Source organism: Corythoichthys intestinalis, chromosome 2 (assembly GCF_030265065.1).
Source record: "Corythoichthys intestinalis isolate RoL2023-P3 chromosome 2, ASM3026506v1, whole genome shotgun sequence".
NCBI lineage: Eukaryota > Metazoa > Chordata > Actinopteri > Syngnathiformes > Syngnathidae > Corythoichthys > Corythoichthys intestinalis.
Window position 1 is genome coordinate 17,496,527 of NC_080396.1, and position 23,177 is coordinate 17,519,703.

The following is a 23,177-nucleotide window of genomic DNA, read 5'->3' on the forward strand; positions in this document are numbered from 1 at the left end:
CATTATTTTATCACGGGTTTGCCCCTTCTTTCTCTCCTTCCCCCTCTTTCCCCAGCCACTTAACTGCTTCGATTTTGTTCGCTGAGTGATCAAGCTGGCAGGGGCGTAGTGGGATTCGAACACAAGGCCCTATTTCTCCTCTTAGTGTTCCCCCTTTTCCTCTCTCTTTTTGGCAAAGACCCTTTCCTGCTTATAGACTACTTATGAAAAGAAGGAGAGAAAGCGGGACGAGAAGAAGATGAAGCATGCTGTTGTTGTCGGGAAGGGCTTTCTTTTCAGCCGGGGTACGCTTCTTTCATTAGCCTTTAGACGTACAGGTGCAGACGGAAAAAGTCCCTCCCTTCCTGCGTGCGGCCTCCATGGCCTTGGCCTGCGACCGCTTTTTGCTTCTCTATTAGATCAGGTGCTGTGAGCACTGAAATTGTGCAACAAAACATCGCTTTGTACCCAGCCTGAAGGAAATGGTCGACTTTTTTTGCACCTCACTTACAATGAGGAGTTGCGTAAATAAGAGTACAGTGTAGGGCTGCAGCTATTGATAATTTTAGTAGTCGATTCATCAATGAACTAGTTAGTTCGAATAATCGAATAATTAAAGATGTCCCGATCGGGTCCGATCACGTCATTTTCAAAGTATCGGGATTGGCAAAAAAATATCGGACATGCCTTTTTTAATGTTTTTTTTTTAATTTATTAAATCGTTTTCTAATTGTATTTAACGTTACGGACAAAATGTCTTACACTCATCCAGAATCGTTAGTTTTGGCTTAAAGTGGGGCTATCAAATTTATCGCGTTAACGGCGGTAATAACATTACAATATTTAACGCAATTAACGCATGCGCTGCACTACCCACTCACGCATTGTCGCGTTCAATCTATAATGGCACCGTTTTACATATACATAGAGCAACGTAAAATGAGTAAAGAGAATTTTAGCAGCCTTTGAAGCCTTCTTTTAATTGGCTAAAGCCTTACAATCCCTCTCTCAACAATTAGAAATATCGTGGGAAGCAATGTGGGGAAGAAAGGTACCAGTTGATCATTTTCTTTACACCCTATCTTATTTCCCAACGCAAAGAAGATATATCAATTGGTACCACTACGCACAGTCATGGTTGCACTTCCCATCATGCATTTGGGCAGAAGTTAAATGGCTACAGTATCATTTACTGAAAGCTCAACAATTACACTAGATGGCAATATTTAGTCACAATATACAAAGTCACATTTATCCTTTAAGAATGACTCTTTCTATCCGTGGATCCCTCTCACAGAAAGAATGTCAATAATGTAAATGCCATCTTGAGGATTTATTGTCATAATAAACAAATACAGTACTTATGTACCGTATGTTGAATGTATATATTCGTCCGAGTTTTATTCATTTTTTTTTTAATGCATTGCCAAAATGTATATGATCGGGAAAAATTATCGGGAATGATTGGAATTGAATCGGGAGCCAAAAAAAAAGCAATCGGATGGGAAATATCGGGATCGGCAGATACTCAAACTAAAATGATCGGGGGAAAAAACATGATCGGAACAACCCTATACTGCTGCTATATAAACATGGAACCCACCAAAAGAAAGATTAGACTCTCTTCTTTCAGCAGAAAAAAAAGTTCATATCCTTTTCCATTCTTTAGAAATCAGCATTAGAAAATAGCTTAGTTTGAGCAATTTTCCAATTTCTGATGAAAAAAAGAGAAATTGAGCTTTTTGTAAAAGCATACATTTCAAACATAACTTGGACTTTAACACAGCTATTTTTCGCTTTTGTGACACCCCAAACATCTGAATGTTTTCGCTGTACAAAACAAGACAAATAGAGCTTTTGACCACAAAGTAACAATATATTTACACATAACTAAACTATTGAACTGTTGAACTATTCGCGCACAGAACGGGGAAGGCTCTCGGCTGCTCCTGGTTGAATAAGGTGGCTCCCAGTAATCTGATGAGTCCAGATAAAGATCAGTCTCACTTTTTTCATCATTTTCATTATCGTCATCGTGAGTTTCAACCTCCTGCTCAGGAGTAACGCAACGTGAGCTCCGCAGAACTCGTGTGGAACCTGACGCTGTTGTGGCCGTCACCGTCTGTCTCATCAAGATAAAAACATTTTTTAATCCTACGCGATAAATTTGATAGCCCTACTTTAAACCAAAACTAAAGACTCTGGATGAGTGCAAGACATCTAATCTGTAGTGTTAAATACAATTAGAAAACGATTTAATTAAAAAATATATGTATATTTAAAAAAGGCATGTTCGATATTTTTTGGCCGATTCCAATAATTTGAAAATGACGTGATCGGACATCTTTACAATAGAACAGAATTTTCTGTGGGCCTTGCAAAATCAGTCAAAATCCAGTAAAACAGCCGGGAGCGAAGGGCCTTGCTCTGGTGAAAATGGCTGGGAGTGAATGAGTTAAATGTGTATTTTTTGGCTGATGCGACTTATACTCAGGTGCGACTTATAGTCCAAAAAATACGGTATATGGTGTTTAGGAGACAAAATGTTACCATTGATCTGTAGGATTACCTTATAAAGCCTTAGATTGTTTATTACCTATTATTGATAAAAATCAAGAGTGCAATTTTGAAGCCAAAATGACTTTGAATTCTGGACTGACCCACTAGTAAAAGAATAAAATGAGTGTAAGAGGAGGTCTTTCTCTGAACATGCATGCTTTTCAAAGGCGCATGTGTGTAAATTCCCAAAATTGTCATCTATTTTCACTCCTGTATTCCGACGGCTCCTGCTCATACTGATCAGTCATCAGGAAAGGGCGCCTACTGCTTTCATGTTTGTGTAACCATAGCTACGCACATTTAAATTGGTAAGCACATCTGAGTTCTTCTCTTCTTCCTGTCCCTTTTCTCAATTCCAACTCATTAAATGTGTATGTTCACAAAGTCATAGTGAGTGGATCCAAAAGCAGCGAGGCAGGCCTTCACCTGATTTTCATAATCTCTTTGAAAAGGGCCGCTTCTAATGAATGTTCAAACTTGTCCTTTTTACCTTGTTGTCTTTTAAGCGAGACCCTTTGTACAATGTGCATAGAACTGGCAAAATCTCATGCATGAAAAGGAGTAGGAGGGCACATAGGAGAGACTGTTGAGTTGAAGTCTGAATGGAAGTGTGTGGCACGAATGCACCGTATATTACGTGTGACTTAAACTACTGTGAAATGTAATACGGAACGGTGGCTGAGAAAGAAAAGTAAAAGAGCAAGGTGAAATGCACAGCTCATCCCTACAGGCTGTGTTGTACATTCTCAATTACTTTTTGTGTGATGCGTTAGTGGAGGAGCGCTTTGCTCAACACTGTGACAGCGCTATGTAAATGTCTTGCTGGTGGCACTGACTTCAGAGGGAAGGTCACCCTTCGTCTTGCTTCAAATTAATGACTCTTTCATTCATTTTTTAGGGTTACAAGAGAGCGAGAGAGTTGCGAGGAGATACTGCAACCTGTGACAGAAGATGACCAAAAATGACCTGCAGGCACCAGCTGTCAATTAGGAGGGGTGCTTCTCGCCTCTCTACGCCAGGCGTCCTCCATGTTGGATTGGGAAACAGCACGGGTTCATTTTAGTAATCATACAAGACAGAGCATGAACAGCAGAAGGAGGGGTAAGTGTGTCTTTCTCTTCATTGAAGAGTAAGAGCAAAAGCAGACGCTCACCAAGGCCAAACTGGTCCCCCTGATTGCCCAAGGAGCCATTTTACTAACCTAAGAGTGTTTTCTTAATGGGCCACACGTGAACAGTTACGAAACAATTGATTCCTCACAGGCAAATATTGCAAACTGAAATGAAATGTAACAATATGAGGTTAAATGTGTTTTGTACTGCTGTAATCATAACGCTGAGGAAAATTTTGAATTAAAAAAATCTATTAGTTAGACAGCTTTATTTAAAAGGATCCACAGATAGAAAGATGTGTAGTTCTTAAAAGATACATTTTATTATGAGTTAAAATAAATTGATATTGAAACTCCTCTGGATGCTTTCATTTTTATACAATTTTAAAAAAAAAAAAACAATTTGTAAACTTAGTCTAACTAGTAGTGTTGACGTCGCAGGGCAGTGACGTCACATGGTTACGCTGCAGGGCTTCCAGAGTATGACTGTCATCTGTTCAACCCTTTTAATTTGAACCCAAGAGGAACATTAATGAGGATGATATCACTGTCGATATTTCAAAAAACGAGCAGCACAAGCAAAATCGAGAAAACTGTGTTCTACCAAAATGTGCTACACCGGCATAACGTCCTATAAGAGGTGAATTTGACACCCAAAGTACTACCGTGCGCTTTCAGCTTGTTTTGTTTTGATGCATACAGACAGAACATACTAAAGATGCCTTAAGAAAATACTTAAATGTAATAACATCAAATAAGGGTGGTTTAAATATGCTACGTGACTAATGTGGTCAACAGATCAACAATCTGCTTTAAAGCTACCACAAGAAAACAATGCTTAAGAGTAGGGTTGTTCCGATCATGTTTTTTTTGCCCTCGATCCGATCCCGATCGTTTTAGTTTGAGTATCTGCCGATCCCGATATTTCCCGATCCGATTACTTTTTTTTGCTCCCGATTCAATTCTAATCATTCCCGATAATTTTTCCCGATCATATACATTTTGGCAATGCATTAAGAAAAAAAATGAATAAAACTCGGACGAATATATACATTCAACATACAGTACATAAGTACTGAATTTGTTTATTATGACAATAAATCCTCAAGATGGCATTTACATTATTAACATTCTTTCTGTGAGAGGGATCCACGGATAGAAAGACTTGTGACTTTGTATATTGTGACTAAATATCTCCATCTAGTGTATTTGTTGAGCTTTCAGTAAATGATACTGTAGTCATGCCCAAATGCATGATGGGAAGTGGAACCATAACTGTGCGTGGTGCTACCAATGGATATATCTTCTCTGCGTTGGGAAATAACTTAAGGTGTTAAGAAAAAGATCAATTGCCACCTTGCTTCCCCTCATTGCTTCCCATGATATTTCTAATCATAGGGAGAGGGATTGTAAGGCTTTAGTCAATTAAAAAAAGGCTTCAAAGGCTGCCAAAATTCACTCCACTTATTTTACGTTGCCTTTTATCTCTCTTTATAGGTAAAACGGCGCCATTACAGATTGAGCGCGACAATGCGTGAGTGGGTCGTGCAACGCATGCATTAATTGCGTTAAATATTTTAACGTGATACAGTTTTTAAAAAATTAATCAACACCGTTATTGGGATAAATTTGATAACCCTACCTTAAGCCTAGACTAAAGACTCTGGATGAGTGTAACATATTATGTCTGTAACGTTAAATACAATTAGAAAACGATTTAAGTAAAAAATATATATATATTTAAAAAAGGCATGGCCGATATATTTTTGCCGATTCCGATACTTTGAAAATGACGAGCTCGGACCCGATCGATCAGGATGCCGATCGATCTCTACATCTCTACTTAAGAGTATGAGAGGGAAACACATGCAAAAACTATTTTGAGGCAATGAAAAGGTAATAATAGTCTCTCAATAAATGCACAAATAGTAAGTACTCGCCGCTTTTGACCGATGAGCTCATGTGTTGGACAGCTCGCCGCGTAGAAGGAATTGCAGTAACCTGGTAGTGTTCGTCGAGTGACAATGACAATCTACGTCATCACCCCGAGCGTCCATTACAGGTAAAAAAAAAACGGCGCCCTTCGTAGGTCAAAACGTACTAAATATTATAGATTTTGAAATCAATGGCAATATTTTGCGTGTTTCTAATAACATATTTTGGTAAAAGAGAACAATTGTGGCTACATGTCTTTAAGTCTGAAGTTCCCTTTAAACTATTTTTGGGTGAGGAATGCAAAAGTGACTTATCTCTTTTATGTCAATTTTTTCCTCCACTGTGGTGTTTCTATATGCACACAACTACCATATATATTGTACGAACATAATAGTGGTTAAAAAAAAAAAGCCTTGCAGTCATACTTGTTTATTTAATATTTCATTGTATGTCAATACTTGATTATACAGTATATATGTATATGTTAGCGCTGCAACGATTAACTCGAGTAATTCGATTAGAAAAAATGTGCGAATTAAATTTTGCTGCTTCGAGTATTAGCTTAATTAAAAGTGGCGTTGTAATTAGTGATGCACGATAATACATTTTTCGCCCGATATCGATAACCGATAATTTCCTGCCCCTTCCACCCGATAACCGATAATGTCACGCCGATAATTCTATTCAAATATGTATGTAAAATTTTAAAGTATACAAAGATCAAATGTTACTGTGCAAAAATTTAATTTAGTGCTTTTTTTTTTCCACATCAAATGTGAACAAGTACAACATCTAAACAATGGCAATGACATTGTGTAATGGTAAGCTTTTGGCAACAATTACTTCGAGCGTAAACACCCAAGTTGCACAGAAATGCCTTTAAAAGTAAGCCATTCCTAACATATATCACATTACTACACTGTAAAAACATCTCCTTAAAACTAGCAGAATTGGACAAAACTGTTGATTGCGCACATTTGGAGGCTAAATCAAGTATATAATTATCGGATTGTATTATCGGTTGAATTTCGTTTTATCTGGATTATCTGTGTGACGTCATAATTGCCATTATCAGCCGATAATTATCGGTGACCGATATTATCATGCATCTCTAGTTGTATTGGTTTGTTTTGAAAGTGATTGGATTTACTTTTATTGATTTGGGTGGATACACTGCTCTCTAGTGGCAACATTGAATATGACATAACTCATTTTACAAGGCTGAATCCAGCTGCTCCCTGTTAAGACAAACATAAGCTAAGTTTTTGTTTGAGCTAATGTTTTTTTTAATGCATTCATATTTCAGTTTATAGGTATATTTAGCCGCTTTTTGTGAGAATGTGTTTGAACCATTTAAGATGCATCGTTAAAAAAAATCTTGGCAAAAGTCCGCTAGCTAAAATGCTATAAATTGCCATGTCCAATTGTTCTTTTGTTGTACTTAGAACATTTATTTTCTTACACAGTTTGAGGCTGAGCTCAGGTATTTATTTTTTGATACTTATCCGATTATTCGAAATAACAAGTTCATCGTTTAATCGACTACTAAAAAAATCAATAGGTGCAGCCCTAATATAAAATATATATATTAGGGCTGTCAAACGATTAAAATTTTTCATCGAGATAGTCACATCTTAAAAATTAATTAATTGTAATTAATCGCAATACAAACCATCTCTAAAATATGCCATATTTTTCTGTAAATTATTGTTGGAATGGAAAGATAAGACACGACGGACATAAACATTTAACATATTGTACATAAGTACTGTATTTGTTTATTATAACAATAAATCCACAGGATGGCATGAACATTATTAACATTCTTTCTGTTAAAGGGATCCACGGATAGAAATACTTGTAGTTCTTAAAAGATAAATTTGAGTACAAGTTATAGTAATTTTATATCAAAACCCTTCTTAATGTTTTCATTTTCATAAAATTTGCAAAATTTTCAATCAATATAGTTTAACTACTTAAGGTACTGATTGAAATACATCACAAGGTGTCAATGGGGAGTTTTAAATTAATTTGAGATCTAGCCAAGGCAAAGTCTAAGTGTGTTTTATGTGTATTTTGCATATATATTTTGATTGGGAATGCCAGTTCTCTTTGCATTGAGCGCTTTTCTTTTTGTGAACATTATTTTTTTGAGAGATAGGAATATTTTTGTTGTGCTTTCACTAAATGATATTGTAGCGACTTAACTGTTCCGCCCAAATGCATGATGGGAAGTTGGGAAACCATGACTGTCAGTGGTGGCTGCAAATGGTATTACAGTATATTCTGCGTTGTTAAACTAAGCGTGTTAAGAAAAAGATCGTCTCCTGCCAGAGATAGGAATATTATTTTTGTTGTGCTATCTCTAAATAATACTGTAGCGACTTAACTGTTCCACCCAGATGCATGATGGGAAGTTGGGCAACCATGACTTTCAGTGGAGGCTGCAAGTGGTATACAGTATGATCTGCGTTGTGTTCAACTAAACGTGTCATTCTTCCCCACGTCGTTCGCCACAATACTTCTATTATTTGTGAAAGAGTTGCCAAAGGTTAAACCAATAAAAGGCGCGGTCCAATGAACGCCTATGTCCTCTTGCACTTCTCTGCGTTTTCGCTCTCAATGTGCTAAAACAGCGTCTGTTTGAGGCAGCGCATGAACGGGTCATTCCGTGCATGCATTAATTGCGTCAAATATTTTAACGTGATTAATTAAAAAGAGTAACTACTGCCTGTTAATGCGATAAATTTGACAGCACTAATATATATATATATATATATATATATATATATATATATATATATATATATATATATATATATATATATATATATATAGTATATGTATATACATATATATAGTACTGTGCAAAAGTTTTAGGCAGGTGTGGAAAAATTATGTAAACTAAGAATGCTTTCAAAAATATAAACAATGATTGTTTATTTTTATCAATTTACAAAATCCCAAATTTATTCTGCAGCATGACAACGACCCCAAACATACACCTAATGTCATTAAGAACTATCTTCAGCGTAAAGAAGAACAAGAAGTCCTGGAAGTGATGGTATGGCACCCACAGAGCCCTGATCTCAACATCTTCGAGTCAGTCTGGGATTTCATGAAGAGACAGAAGTATTTGAGGAGGCCTACATCCACAGAAGATCTGTGGTTAGTTCTCCAAGATGTTTGGAAAAACCTACCAGCCGAGTTCCTTCAAAAACTGTGTGCAAGTGTACCTAGAAGAATTGATGCTGTTTTGAAGGCAAAGGGTGGTCACACCAAATATTGATTTGATTTCGATTTCTCTTCTGTTCATTCACTGCATTTTGTTAAGTGATGAAAATAAATTATTAACACTTCCATTTTTGAAAGCATTCGTAGTTTACAGCATTTTTTCACACCTGCCTAAAACTTTTGCACAGTACTCTATATATATATATATATATATATATATATATATATATATATACATATATTTATGAAACAAGCGCATATGTTAAATACGGTTATTTTCACTTTAGTTTAAAAGCGTGATGTGACAGTTTTGGATTCAATAAGGAAACATTAGTGAACAAGTTCAAAATGAACTACGGCCGCTAGACTCGCTCATCGGCCCAGAGACATTAAAACAACTAATGAAGAGCGTGCATGCCTTCTACTGGCTAACTCTGAACCTGCATGCAACAATAAATCCTGACATTTATAAATCAGATTCCAAGCATTGAATCTTATACATCCTTAGAATATATCTACCAAGTTTCATTCTAATCCGTCCATGAATAAGTAGCAATTATATTTAGTGTCATCCTCAAGAAGAATAACAAAAAGAACCAAGCAGACGAGTTTTTGAGACCTCCCCCCGGCTGGTCTAAAACAACAAAAACACTACCTTCTAATGTAATTAAATTAAAATCACTATACTAAAAACAAGGACACAGGAATTTGAATCTATCTAAAAACTGCTCGGTCGGGAGTAGGAAAGACGAAAGCATTTCATTTTGGTTTGGTGTGGATTTTCTTTCATTCATTCATTGCTCACTTGCCAATGGCAGACTTCTGACAGAGTGAAAAAGAAATGAAAGCATCTGAATTTGCACCTGATCCTGATGGGATCTCACTTGCGACCACAGCATCTTCTCCACTCCGGTTGTGATAAGACGGTTCTATGACATAAACAGAGGGGATGACAGACAAGAATCTCTCCATTCCCCTCACCCCACAGCACCAGAAATCAAACCAAATCAATAAACGTCATCTTCTTAGATGAACCTGAGCCATCAGTAGGGAACGAAACTACTTTTACTGGGCCCGAGGGAGAACAACCCACACCCCCTTGCTTCCTCCCCCTACTTGTCCTTACTACCCCCCTCTCATCTCTCTTTCATTCTCCCCCCTCCATCTCTTTGTTGTATGTCGCCCTCAGTTTTAATGCACGGAGCGAGAAAATAAAAAGAGACCAGCTGTTTTCAGCTTGTCGAAATATCCTAAAAATCCTCACAATTTGGAAGTGGGGTAAAGTTATTGTAGGAGCGCTGAAAGGTGAATTTCTTTCTGCTGATATCAAGTATGAGGAGCTTTAGGCCATCCTTTTGAGCTTCTTTTTTATTGTGTTTCAGTACAATAAAAAAATGCTAGAGTAAGAAGTTAACTCAGCGAGGCAAAGCGCTGAGCTTAACTAAATTGAGCTAAGCTGAACCGGGCAAGAGCGGCGAACGGGAGGGGCAGAGCAGGACATTTGATGTGCTGTTTGATTATGTTTTTGGCCTTCCATCATCTGACCCCTCCCACACTCAATGCACACCCCCCTTCATATATTTCATCCTCCCCCACTTTCTTGATGTCCCTGCTGAGTTGTGAAATGCCCAGGAAGCAGAATAGTGGAGTGCGTGGGGTAACTCGGAGTGCCGGTGGGTGTCTGGGGGGGACGCTGCAAGGCCTTGTCACTCACCATGATTGGTCGACGGCTCTGCAGTCTCAGGGAGGCCTGACAGCGGTTGCTGGTCCTTTCGCCTCGTGTCCACCGTTGGTTCACCAACTCGCCCCGAAACTCATTTTCTACACAAGGAAAACAGGATAAAGGGGGATGGATGGGAAAAAAAGATATTTTGTATGATCAGTACCAGTGGTTGTAGTAAGGGTGTGGTTGAAGTTGAAGAATAAAAGGTTAGGGGGTGGGGCGAGGGTACTCAAGCTTGGAGTACACACTACTTTATATCTAGGGAACAACACACATGAGCACACACACACTTAAATGGTGAAATGCCCCAGCTGGGGTCCCTGTCAGTCTACTAATAGAATCAATCAAATTTGCGCATTTTATCGAGCTTTTCAAGAAACGTGGATCAGAGAATGGGGGAAGGATGCACGGGATGAATGGTCAGTAAATAATGAATCCGCCATAAATCAAGCTTCTTCTTTTTTTATTCCCCCTTTTTTCATTAAGGTAATAGCTCTTCACTTCATTGCCCAGATCACCCAAGAGAAACTTTAAGTCTATTCTAAATCCCCACTCGATTCTTCTTATTGTGACAGATGTTATGGTGGTTTGTTTTGACAGTGAGGTAAAATAGATTTTAAAAAAGGAAGAACTCTTGAGTACAGTATGCAATAAGAAACTGGAGTGCTCACACACCATGAGCATATTAGTCGGTCTTAAACCAGTCAGCTGTCTAATACATGAAGCTGGAGCACAAAGTGCAAACTAAAAGTGAAGATTAGATGAAGTGAGACATCCTAAACCGCACCCTTGCGCTCTCATCCCTACTTTGCCCATTAAATGCAAAACTCGCCAACGCCCAGCCAGCACTCTGCAAAATGCTTGTTTATCAACTTTTGCCCCCCCTCACGACACGAAAGTGATGACAACAGCAATACTGTTGGTCTGCATCTCTGTCTCAGCTGTCTCCATATACACGAACGTCAGTGAACACGCTTCAATCTCCTTTTCCTTATCCCTCTTTTCCCCTCTACAATCTTTGAAAGTAAAGTCAAGCGAGCATCTGTCCTGAATTGTTAGTTGGGATGTCAGGGAGCCGCGAGTACTTCCCAAATGCCAAATGTATCACAACCTTGTTTTACTAGGACACATTTTTGCCTGGGGTAGATGCCGCTGTTGTCCTGAGCAGATGTTTCTTCTGGAGATAACTACTACTGGACTTTGTATATATGATATACCGTATATATTCTTTGATCCTACGCTGCATATTCCCAGCTTTAAAAGCCAACAGCTCATTATTTCACAGTGAAACTCAGAAGTGCATGAGTCTATTAGTTGTTCACTGGGTTTGTTAAATCAAAAGCAAAATGATGTGGGAGTATTTGAGGGACGTTTTAATGCACAGTGACGGGATTAAAATAAATCTGATCCTACATACGTGATTCTTTTTTAAAGCTTGCATTTGTTTGTTCTCACATTTTTTTTTTTTTTTTTTAAAACATATTCAAACTTTATTAGAACACTTTAAAAACTGTTAGTTACAACACTGTAAGCTAAAGAAGTCCATTAAAAGAGATGCATAGTCATTAACAGGGCAAGTGACTACTTTAAGTTACTATTGCTTATTCTTGTATTTTCTGATTTTATATACCGTATTGGCCCGAATATAAGACGGTGTTTTTTGCATTAAAATAAAACTGAAAAAGTGGGGGTCGTCTTATATTCGCGGTATATTCAGATTTGTTTCAAGACTACAGTTACAGTTAGACTTCACTTTGATGGTTAATGCAGTTATTGCAATTTTGTTGTTTTATCACAATAGATTGCTTTATTTACATTTCAAAAACCAGAAGCCATTCATTTACGAATGTGATTGCACTTTAGTTTACAAATTTAATTGTAAAAAAAAAAAAGAGAGCCAGAAGAAGTTTAAAAAAGATTTGAATGAGGCAAAATAACATGCTTTTTCTCTCAACTATATTGTTATAATCATTTGTTTCGGATGTACTGTAATTATTTTCTGTATAAAAATGAATTTGGTGTTCAAAAAGTCTTTTTTTCAAAGTTGAGTTTTGAAAAAGAGGGGGTCGTCTTACAATCAGGGCTGTCTTATATCCGGGCCAATACGGTATATAATAATAATAATAATAATAAAATTAAAATTTTTAATCTAGTTAATTACAGCTTAAAAATTAATCGTAATTAATCGCAATTCAAAACATCTATAAAATATGCCATATTTTTCTGTAAATTATTGTTGGAATGGAAAGATAAGACACAAGATGGATATATACATTCAACATACGTAAGTACTGTATTTGTTTATTATAACAATAAATCAACAAGATGGCATTAACATTATTAACATTCTGTTAAAGCGATTAATGGCTAGAAAGACTTGTAGTTCTTAAAAGATAAATGTTAGTACAATTTATAGAAATTTTATATTAAAACCCCTCTTAATGTTTTCGGTTTAATAACATTTATAAAAATTTTCAATCAAAAAATAAACTAGTAGCCCGCCATTATTGATGTCAATAATTACACAATGCTCATGGGTGCTGAAGCCCATGAAATCAGTCGCACCCAAGCGCCAGCAGAGGGCGACAAAATTCTAAAAAACACAAGTAACAAGTTGGCATTGCACTGTGCTGTCATTTTAATCTGTTTGAGCGGGGCATGTGCATTAATTGCGTCAAATATTTTAACGTGATTAATTTAGAAAATTAATTACCGCCCATTAGCGCTATAGTTTGGACATCCCTAATAAAATCATAAATTAACAAAATGAATAAAAACAAACATACACTGCTTATGACTCTTAATAACACTAATTGATTTTTTTAAAAATCATATTTAAAATGAGTGCTCTATAAAGGGTTAACTCATTTGCTGTCTGTCCAAGTATATGTAAAGTTTTCACAGAGTATGTATTGTAGTCGCTAGTAAAATGTATAATATTAACAAAGACATCCAATCCATTTGAACTGACAGTCCAAACAGATTGTACGTCTATCGCCGTCAATGGCAGCCAAGGAGTTAACATGACGATAACCGTGCTTGCTTTTGGTTGTTTGAAAATGACTGTAATGTATCATAATGAGAGGATTTTGTTGTATTCTGGTTTATGAGGACATTGAGAGACAAAATATTTAAAACACTTTCATTAGTTTTCAAGTGTATTTTTACAATACTTAAAACACACACAATAATAAACCATTAGAAATCAATAACTGACCAAAACGGCCACTATCATCTTTAGTAAGGCAGAATTCTTTTTTTGTAAAACGAAAGACACTTTCTGAAGCTAGGGTAATACCATTACTCGCAGCTTACTGTATTGGGACAATGAAGCAAAGAACCCTAAATCCATAGTTAGATTTAATACCAGAGTGGGCCGACTGTAACAGTATTAAGTGTACATACGGGGGCCAGGCCAGCTGTACAGTCCTGCTCCTGTAAAGAAGGATTTAGTCACAATACAATGTGATTAGACAGCCAGGGAAGTAGAAAGAGAATCACAAATCAAAAGTTTGAGCATAGGAAAAGTGAAAATCACAGATGAGAAAAGACGTTAGTAAAGACAGAAGTTAAAAGGTTGGTATTACAGGACAAATGTGTGGCCCAAGCAGCTATACGGGACAAGACGGGATGCAATGTAGGAGAGCAAAGTAGCAGCTTTTGGAGAAACTCCCCTGAGGGCAACCCTGACCTCAGCATCTGAGGAACAACAAATGTGTCACTGCTGCATATCAAATAGAACCGTAGTACTGGCACTGCACTGTTTTGTGTGTTTAAAAAAAAATGCACATTTTTCATTGTTTTAATACAAATTCCTTTTGCTTTTCCCCCTTTCTCCAAAAGGCATGAAATTCATTATTGCCAAGCCTGTCATTTGAAATGCCTGCTCTCCATTGAAAGCCTGCAGGACCCTGACCTTTGCTTGTATAGCTTAGATTTCTGATAGGCTTTGAATGACGAGGGTGCAATTTGGCCCCAGCTGCTCCTCCAACATGTTTATTACACTCTCTCCTCCGGCACCTGCTGTCCTCGCCATAGGCTATTCAGTCCCTAATAAATAGAAAGGTTTACCATTAAGGTAACTAAAAACAGAGGTGAGCTCAGCTCCAGCTGCATGCAAGCTTTATAGTCTCCAGTGACAGCATAAGGCACCAATAACCTAATTCTGTAATCCTTTGAAAGTAGGCTACAAAAATGAGAGGAAAGCAAAACAAAAAAAAGTGTTTATTACATTTGTCAAAAGTGCAAAACTTTCTTTTTTGTTTGGAAGCATCATGGTGTCAAATATGGAGCCAATCACGATGAAAGATATCCAAAGTATACTGTGATTCTTCATCATCATCATCCCTCATCTCCTCCATCTTAGGACGCAGGTGCATTGACAGACCGATTTCCGCACACACGTACACACACATTACGTGGCCATGTAAGCAAAGCAAAGAGAGGGAGGCAAAACCAGATCTCAGGGATCTAACAAGACACTCTTATATGTATTTGAGGGAGGGAAAAAAAACACCAAAAATCACAACACAATGCGCAGCGAGTCTTCTCAACTGTAGTGGTTATTTCTAGACTCGACTTTTTAAGAGGGACAAATGTGCACACCATTAAAGACGGCTGACATTTGAAAAGAGCATCGCTGTTTTGTGTGGGGTTTTTTTCTTGCTGCAGAGGATCAAATGGCCAACCCCTCCCTCTTTAACGCTCCATCGTTCCATCCATCTCTCACATCGCAACAAGAGCGAGCATTTAACGCCGAAGTCCGCACATCAAATTGCACAATTTGCGCATCAAGCAACGCAAATATGGCTTGTACACGCACGCGGCGGTAGAACGCGCAGTAAACGGACGCGCTTATTCGTGGAAAACGCAAAAGGTGAAGCTAGAGGACAGAGTGCATCTCAAGTGCGGGACAGCGTTCCATAAAACAGCATTAGTGGAGGACAAGTAGCCTACAATTTGTGAAGCGTGCGCACGCACGCACTCGCTGGTTTTCACACTGACACCCACAAACCACGCTGACGAACTAAGTGGATAAACGTGCCATATAGTTGTGGTGTACGAGTCTCAGATATATAAGTTTGAATTCATTGAGCGTAATGGTTAAAAAAAAAAAAATCTGCGAAAGATTCACTAATTGCTTAATTAAGTGATGGGCAAAAGTATCAAGGCAGTTTTTACCTGGAATCAATGATATTGCCTCGTCGCGTCCTTAAGAGTTGGAGATGAAGAAGTTCGACAATAATAATATCCGAGTGATAGTTTTTTAAAGGATGTTTATATTCCGGTCCAGAGGTCCAGATGTGGTAAGTAAAGCGGGTGATGAAGCGAGCGGCCTCGGTCACACGCAGCACCGGCTCACGGCTCCGGATCGAGGCGTGAGGGATGTTACTTGTTTGTAAGCAAAAACATGGCTTCATTTGCCTTTGTCAGCGAGAAAAAAAAACCTAATATTGACTTACCTTTCCCTCATGAGCCATTGTATCTCCCCCTCCCCTCCACCACCCCCGTTCTCCTCCCTCCGCCCTTTGCCATGACATCACGGAAGCTGTAGTAAAACCTCGAGCATCACATGGGCAGGGCTTGAGGACTACCCCCCATCATCCTCATCTACGCCACACACACACACGCACCCACACACCCCTCACGACGCACTCACTCGCACTTGACCACGCCCCCCTCTCGCTGACTTTCTCCCCCCACTCGCCCGCTCCCAAACACATGCATCATCTGAGCCAATAAAGCTGAAGACTTCCAACTAGGAAAACTGCGTGTTAATCTAATGCACATATTTAAAACCCCAAAAGCACTCGGGAATCCCAAATAATATCAGAGCAAGCCTTTTACTCCATCATACATATACTGGTTCTGTACTTTAACCTTATCCTCCCTATGGCTACCTGAAAGTGGTATGGTCCAATATTTCATTCGAATGGTGTTTGTTTTCCTTCTAGGATTCAGCAGGGATGGAGTTACCAACTGAATTTGTCATATTCCAAAGACTATTCCTGATTTAACAGAGTTTTAACTCATTGGCTGCCATTTATGCCGTGATTGACTAACCAGACTCTAATGAACTGTTTCCTACTGTTGTAACTGCTTAAATGTGACTTGATAAATTAACTAATTGGCTCCCAATGACAGTAATAGAAGAACTGCTGTAAAAGCGAGCAGTTTTAACCAAGGGCGTAGGTTTGGTCTCAACATTGGTCGGGACGCAATAACAGCATAACCTGCATGTACACTTTTTTGCTGGGGATGGGACATTAATAAGACCAAACAGATTGGGTAAATTTCTCACAAATAGCTGGTTCCTACGTAAAAGTTAAAATTATTCTCATGGGAGAAAGTCAAATGCTGGCTTCATATAAAGGAAATTTACAGTGGTTGTGTTTTTGTGTTGTTGTTTTTTTTTTGGGGGGGGGGGGGGGGGCGGTTAAAAATGTGTATAGGCTGCAAATAAAAAAATATTTTTTAAATGACGTAGAAAATATATACATTTTAATTAATGAATAAATCCATAAAACGCAAAGTTGAATTATGTAACATTAACAGTAGCAGCTTTCTACTCGAGTTTTACAGGTTAGCAAGTTCACACAGTTTGATGTTATGCTAATTCTGATGCAGGTCGGACTTTCAGTAGCAAAATTAGTGGCGTGTTCCCCACCTCCACAACTTTTATGTCTTTTTACATTAACTACAGTGGCTGCTGCTGACCAAAATAAACTTCTAATATCCTTCCTCTTCAAAGGGGGCGGAGGAGGTGACATGTTGACATGTATTTCTGTCGGGATTGTGTGAATGTGGGGGTTCTAGTCGTCTGCCAATCAAACGTGCGTTTGAGGGGAAAAAAATGGACCGCCACATTCGACAAGTGAAAAAAGGTAAATGTAAGTCTGAAATTAAAAAATACAATGATTCACTTAATAATGCTAGAACATATGGGAAGACAATCTATATTACGTATATAACAGAACTCATTATAAAATGCAAAAAAATGGCTTAAAAGTTGGTGGGGACAATTTGAGCATCCTGAAAAGTTGGTAGTGTTATGTCCCTGTTGTTGTTATTATGTATATATATTTTTTAAATAAATACATTTAAAAATGATACCAAAAAAATGTATATAATTAAAATAAATAAAAACAACTGCGCTTATGACCCCCAAAAATTCTCTAATGCTGATTTAGTTGAAATTCATATTGTTTAATGCCCTTTTATTATTTCATGAATTAACTCATTGGTTGCCATTGTCAGCCATAGACATCCAATCCGTTTTGACTGGGAGGGGCTCCCAGTCAAAGTGTATAACAAGTCTATCGCCGTCATTCAATGCCAGCCATCCTGGTTTATATGGATTTCACTGGTATTGCTGTCAACGGCACATAATGAGTCAAAGTCATGTGGTCATTCAAGTTTTAAGCAGTGAGATCTCGGTCACAGATTTGTCGATAGTTTGAAAAATAACTGAAGCAGCAAAGAGACCCTCCTAATAGTGTTACTTGGAGTCATTCCCAAATGTTGTTGTTTTTTTCTTTGCTGTTTTGAAACCATTAGTGGAAATGACAACCATTCATTACAAGCCATTTGAGAATAGTCCCCACAAATGCCATTCTTTATCTGCTGTCTCCACGCCACGCACGCAGGGAATATTCAAAAAGCCCAACCTTCAGCTTTCAGAAATTCTATTAAATTCTTATCTCCTTGCAGCAGGCTCTTTTTGTGCAATCCCATTGTTATGCATTGGAGCTGAAATCAATCACCGGGCGTGCACGTCGCATCAGTATGATTTCAGACTAGGGGAGGAGAGAGGACTCACACAACAGGAGCGACAATCGAATAAACAAGGCGGGCGGGGGGCTGATGGTGGGGGTGTTATGAAATATCCTGGGCCTTGATCCAGCTGAGCAGAACAAGGGAGGAGACCATGTGCAAAGTTAGGACTAAGTCTGGACTTAAAAGGGACAGTAGGACTCTTAAATAAACGTCCGCTCTTTGTTGCTGTGGAGAGCTCCGAAGTTTTTGCATCAGGACCCTGGACAGTTCTGAGAGCGGAACAATCCTTTACATGAGTTCATTATGGAGGCAACAAAGGCTTTTGTCTGGGGTATCAATATGCTTGATGAGCAGATACAACATGATTGTTGTTGCTAATTTGAAAGTCTACTTCATTGTTTTAGAAATGTTGAGAGCGGACACAGAAATGAACCTACATTGTGGAGAAAATCTGCACTTTATCCTGTTCTAGTATACTAAAGTGTCATATCACAATAACTCAATTCATTCATTAACTTATTGGCTGCCATTGACGGCGCTAGACGTCCAATCCATTTTAAGAGGGAGAGGTCAGCAGGGAATGATAGCTGTCAGCCCTCCCACCCAAAACGAATTAGATGTGTAGTGCCATCAATGGCAGTGAAACTTTCGCAGCCAGTCCTCCAGTTTAAATGAATTGGATGTCTATAGTTGTCAGTGGCAGGCAATGAGTTAAATTATTATGAAGTTTTACAAGAATAAATAAATAAATAAACTTTACAGTATTATTGGAGGCCACAATCAGAACGTATTTCTTCTTTTATTGAGTTAAATATTTTATCAGTTTTGTTTTTATTAAAAGTTTATTAATTATCATTTCATTTATTCATAAAAAAATCTTTTAATATGAAAATACAATAATGATAAATACCGTAATTTAAAACATATATTTTGAGACCCGACATCTACATATGCGGACATGACATTTGGGTCATGAAGGCCACACATGTAGGGCTGCAGCTATCGAATATTTTAGTAATCGAGTAATCGACTGAAAATTGAATCGATTAATCGAGTAATCAGATAAAACCTATATTTTTAGGTGAAGAGCAATTATAAATATACATGAGAAAACAAGACATTTCATCTAATATTGAACCATTTTCAGTTAATCAATGTCTTTATTTTCGATGTACCATGTTGAAAACAGCCAACAATTGCTTCTCAGATATAACTAGAATTTAAAAAAAGACATTCACAGCTTTCACTCAAAAAAACTTTTAGATCTTATAATTCATACATATACACATATCTTACCTAAAAATGCCATTACGCTTGATAACACACATCACTTAAAAGTTAGGATTTTTTCCCACGTGTTTCAATTGAATTTTTATTTGTGTCAAGCTATTTTTAAGTTCAAGTTAAGTTTTAAGTTAGTCTAAACTGTAAGTTTTTGCAGTGTTCAAAATAAATGTATGATAATGGCTGTTTTGGAGCACATTAGGGAACAGTGCTACTTGGTGTTTTATCCAGCAATGACTACTGAGCTAAAATTGATAGTTAGCATTATTAAGTTTTTATTTTACACCCTAATCACTCCACAGCGCTATGTTATGTTAAAGCCTGTATGTAAGAGATGTTAGCCACGCATCGACAGTGTTCATAATTAATAGAAACCTAGCCCTCCGCAGGGCTAACGTTACGTGAGCGAGTGACAGTAACGTTAATCTTATTTATTAGCGCTCTCTATTAGCGCTTAGCGCTGTACTGCTTTAAGATGGCGGCTGTTTAGTAACGCCACTGAATCTGTCATTTCGGATCTAGTTCAACATACATGTGATCTCTATGAGACGCATCAGACGCTACCTGCTATCACCGAAGCATCGTGTGGGCTAGTTTTTAGCAACGTCGGCGTCGTTTGTAGCGGGTGTCGGCTGCAGTAATTTTTGTTTGTTTGTTTTTTTTATTGCTCTTTCCTCTACGCACGTGACATCAGCGCGTTGTCCCGCATTAAAAGTAGTCCAAGCAAAACATGATTCTTAGAGCTATCAAAATTAAACGATTACTTGAGGTGAATAAAATTACTCGGATCAGTTTTTAAACTCGAGTTACTCGAGTTGCTCGAGTATTCGTTTCAGCTCTACACACATGTATACCAAAAGCTTGATATTTTGGCCTACATGACCCAATGGAGGAAGTCGGCGTGACGTCACGATGGCGTCACCTCGCTTAGCAACGTGTCGCCATTTTGTGAAGGGGGAACGCACAGCTAAACATTCCATAGACAAACGTCTGAAATTCATATATTTCAGGTGTGTTTTGCGTTTTTTTTCCTAAAAACGTCTTAAACGTGGCTTACTATTATCAAGAGTCACTTCTGACAGACGCGAGGAGGCGATGCAATTTAAGCGTTTATTGACTTACAAAGCTGCCGATACAAAGTTGCAGCTGATAGCTGGACAAACAAAGGAATGGCCTGCAGTGGAGTTCGGAAACATCTACAACTACTTCATAAAGTCACCCAGTAAGTTGACCTGAGAAAATTGGTAGTATATACGAAGTGATTGTTTCTGCCATAACCGGTAATTCGCCTCCAAGCGTTATTTAGTCGTGAGCACGTCACGGCAAAATAACCAATTTCCATCAGGCCAATAATATACCGATTGACTAATCAAAGCAGTTCATGGCAAAAGAAAAATAACGCTTTGCGAGTTGCCGGTTACGGTAATAATAACCACTGCCTAGTCTATTGAATCCTAGCAGCTAATTGGGGCAAAAATTAGTTTTCTCACCAGTAATAAAATGCCGGCTGCAAACGTAAATGTGCTTGGATTTAGGTTCCCACAGGCGAAAATAGTCCACGGAACCGTCTTCTTTTACGGTTCGATTAATTGCTCTCAGCCATTTGTGTTTTCTTTTCTTCTCACGTGGAAGAATGAAGAACTTCAAATGCGGCTCCGAACTCTTCCTTGTGTGACAACCCGCAACACATCAACTTTTAGTCATTCCGACGGAAAAAAAAGACCGCAAATAAAATGAAAGTTTAAACGCTTTTGTATTACAATGCACGACAGAGCAACTGCTTGTGACTCGTCTTTTGCCTCATTGTCAATATGGCGACGCTTTGCTGTGGCTGGTGACGTCATTAAATGCCCGGATGTCCGACTTCCTCTATAGGTGATGTCCACATATCTGGGAAACAGGTCTTTATTGAGTTAGTTTTTTTTTCAATCACCAAAAATGAATGAATCAAAGTTTAACTTTATTCTCAAACCTTTCTCATAACTTCTAAAAATCAAATAATCACATTATTAAAATAAAAATGAAACAACTGCTACAATATAATGTATTTTGAAAACTTGTATTTGAAAACTCTTTCATGCACTAATTATGAAATACTTTTTTTTTTTTTTTAAACTCTTACAGGGGACTCATTTAACTCATTGGCTGCGCCAATGGTGAATGGCGAATGAATGAACGATTGTTCATTCGCCCCTCCCAGTCCAAGTGGATTGGACGTTTGGCGCCGTCAATGGCACTGAAACATGAGCACTCATAGCCAATCTTTGGGGTTTAAATGAATTGGAAATCTATTGTCATCAATGGCATGGTAAAATATTGTGGGTGGGAAAAAAACAACTTTAGAGTATTACTTGAAGCCGTAACTAGTGTGCCGAGTTTGTTTTTATTCATTTGAATGTGATTAGTTTTAATGTGATTAGTTGTTTTTTTTAATGACAAAAAAATACAGACTTGCTCTATAAAGTTATTGGGTGTCAACGTTTGATCAGCTGTCCACTGTAGCGACCACTGTCACTGTCTCTGAAAGAATTACAATTATAAACATTATGAAAACGAGTGCAACTTCAATGTAACCCTGCAATGTCATGTCGACCGTGTGAGTGCAGATGGCACAGAGGCCTCCTTCCGCTTTTGAATGAAGTTGTATGGTGGCGATATTGTGCATAAATATTACATGGGGCAGCAGCTGACTGAGTATTAAGGTTGGGACCCGGGGAGGCCCCTATGGGCCCTCGACAGATGGAACAAGCCGACAGACTAACGCAACAACAAAAAAAAGTTTCTAATCAGCCCGCAGCTTGTCATTGTCCCCACGGTACCAGAGCCGCAAGGTCCCTCAGGGGATCAACTCTCCTTTGTCTGGACACGTCGAGACAAGAAAAGAGTAAAGTTTATTTTGAAAACTTCATATCCGAAGTAGTTTTTTGTTGACACCAAACTTTTTGACAACGGATTTCTGGCTCAGGACATGTAATCTTCATTTCATCCCCTAACAAATTGACAGTTTTTTTTTTTTTTTAAACACCTGTTTTAATCTCCATGAAAAAATATATATATAACGCAAACAGTACAAACTATCCACTCTATTTATGAACGCACCGCTGCTTTTAAAGTGATTGTGTTAGTTTGTGTGCTAAAGTTTTCCACTAAAGTGAATAAAAGTCATACGAACCCAGAAAAGTGCGACACAGCTTCATCTTCGCGGCCATTCCGTCTGTTCGTTCGCAGCGAGCGTCAAGTGCCGCCGCCAACTTTTTAATAGTGGGGCACAAACTTGCTTTAAACTTTACTTCAACTTGCCGGGTCGGGGTGGGGAGACGGTGATTGACAGCTGCAGGGAGCCAATAGCGAGGCGCTGTGGCTTCTTACTGCCGGGAGCTGGCCCGGGGCCGTTACCCCCAAACCCCGCCCCCGCTACATCATCGTCATCATCACCCCCCTTCCCCTCCAAGTCTCAGTTTACATCAACAATAGCCTGCAAATGCAACAAAGAGCATCTGCTGTGGCCGACGACTTCTCACAGTCACACTAAGCTCTGTCAGCAATCTGATTTCAAAGCATTTTTAAACGCAACCA

General features: G+C 38.4%; 1 protein-coding gene across 11 annotated transcripts in view; it reads right to left on the reverse strand.

Moving 5' to 3' along the window:
- Positions 1-22,899, reverse strand: part of LOC130906897 (myelin transcription factor 1-like) — a 122,388-nt gene extending 99,489 nt beyond the window's left edge. For 9 of the 11 annotated variants that reach the window (XM_057821652.1, XM_057821618.1, XM_057821645.1 and 6 more), the window contains exons 1-3: positions 22,774-22,899; positions 10,533-10,639; positions 9,682-9,747 (exon numbers count right to left, since the gene is read on the reverse strand). In XM_057821652.1, coding sequence (XP_057677635.1) covers positions 9,682-9,747; positions 10,533-10,639; positions 22,774-22,810 — 210 coding nt within the window. In that variant the 5' untranslated portion in view covers positions 22,811-22,899. The remainder of the gene's footprint in view (positions 1-9,681; positions 9,748-10,532; positions 10,640-22,773) is intronic. The other 2 variants (XM_057821626.1, XM_057821670.1) reach the window with 1 other exon arrangement.
- Positions 22,900-23,177: the final 278 nt, after the last annotated feature.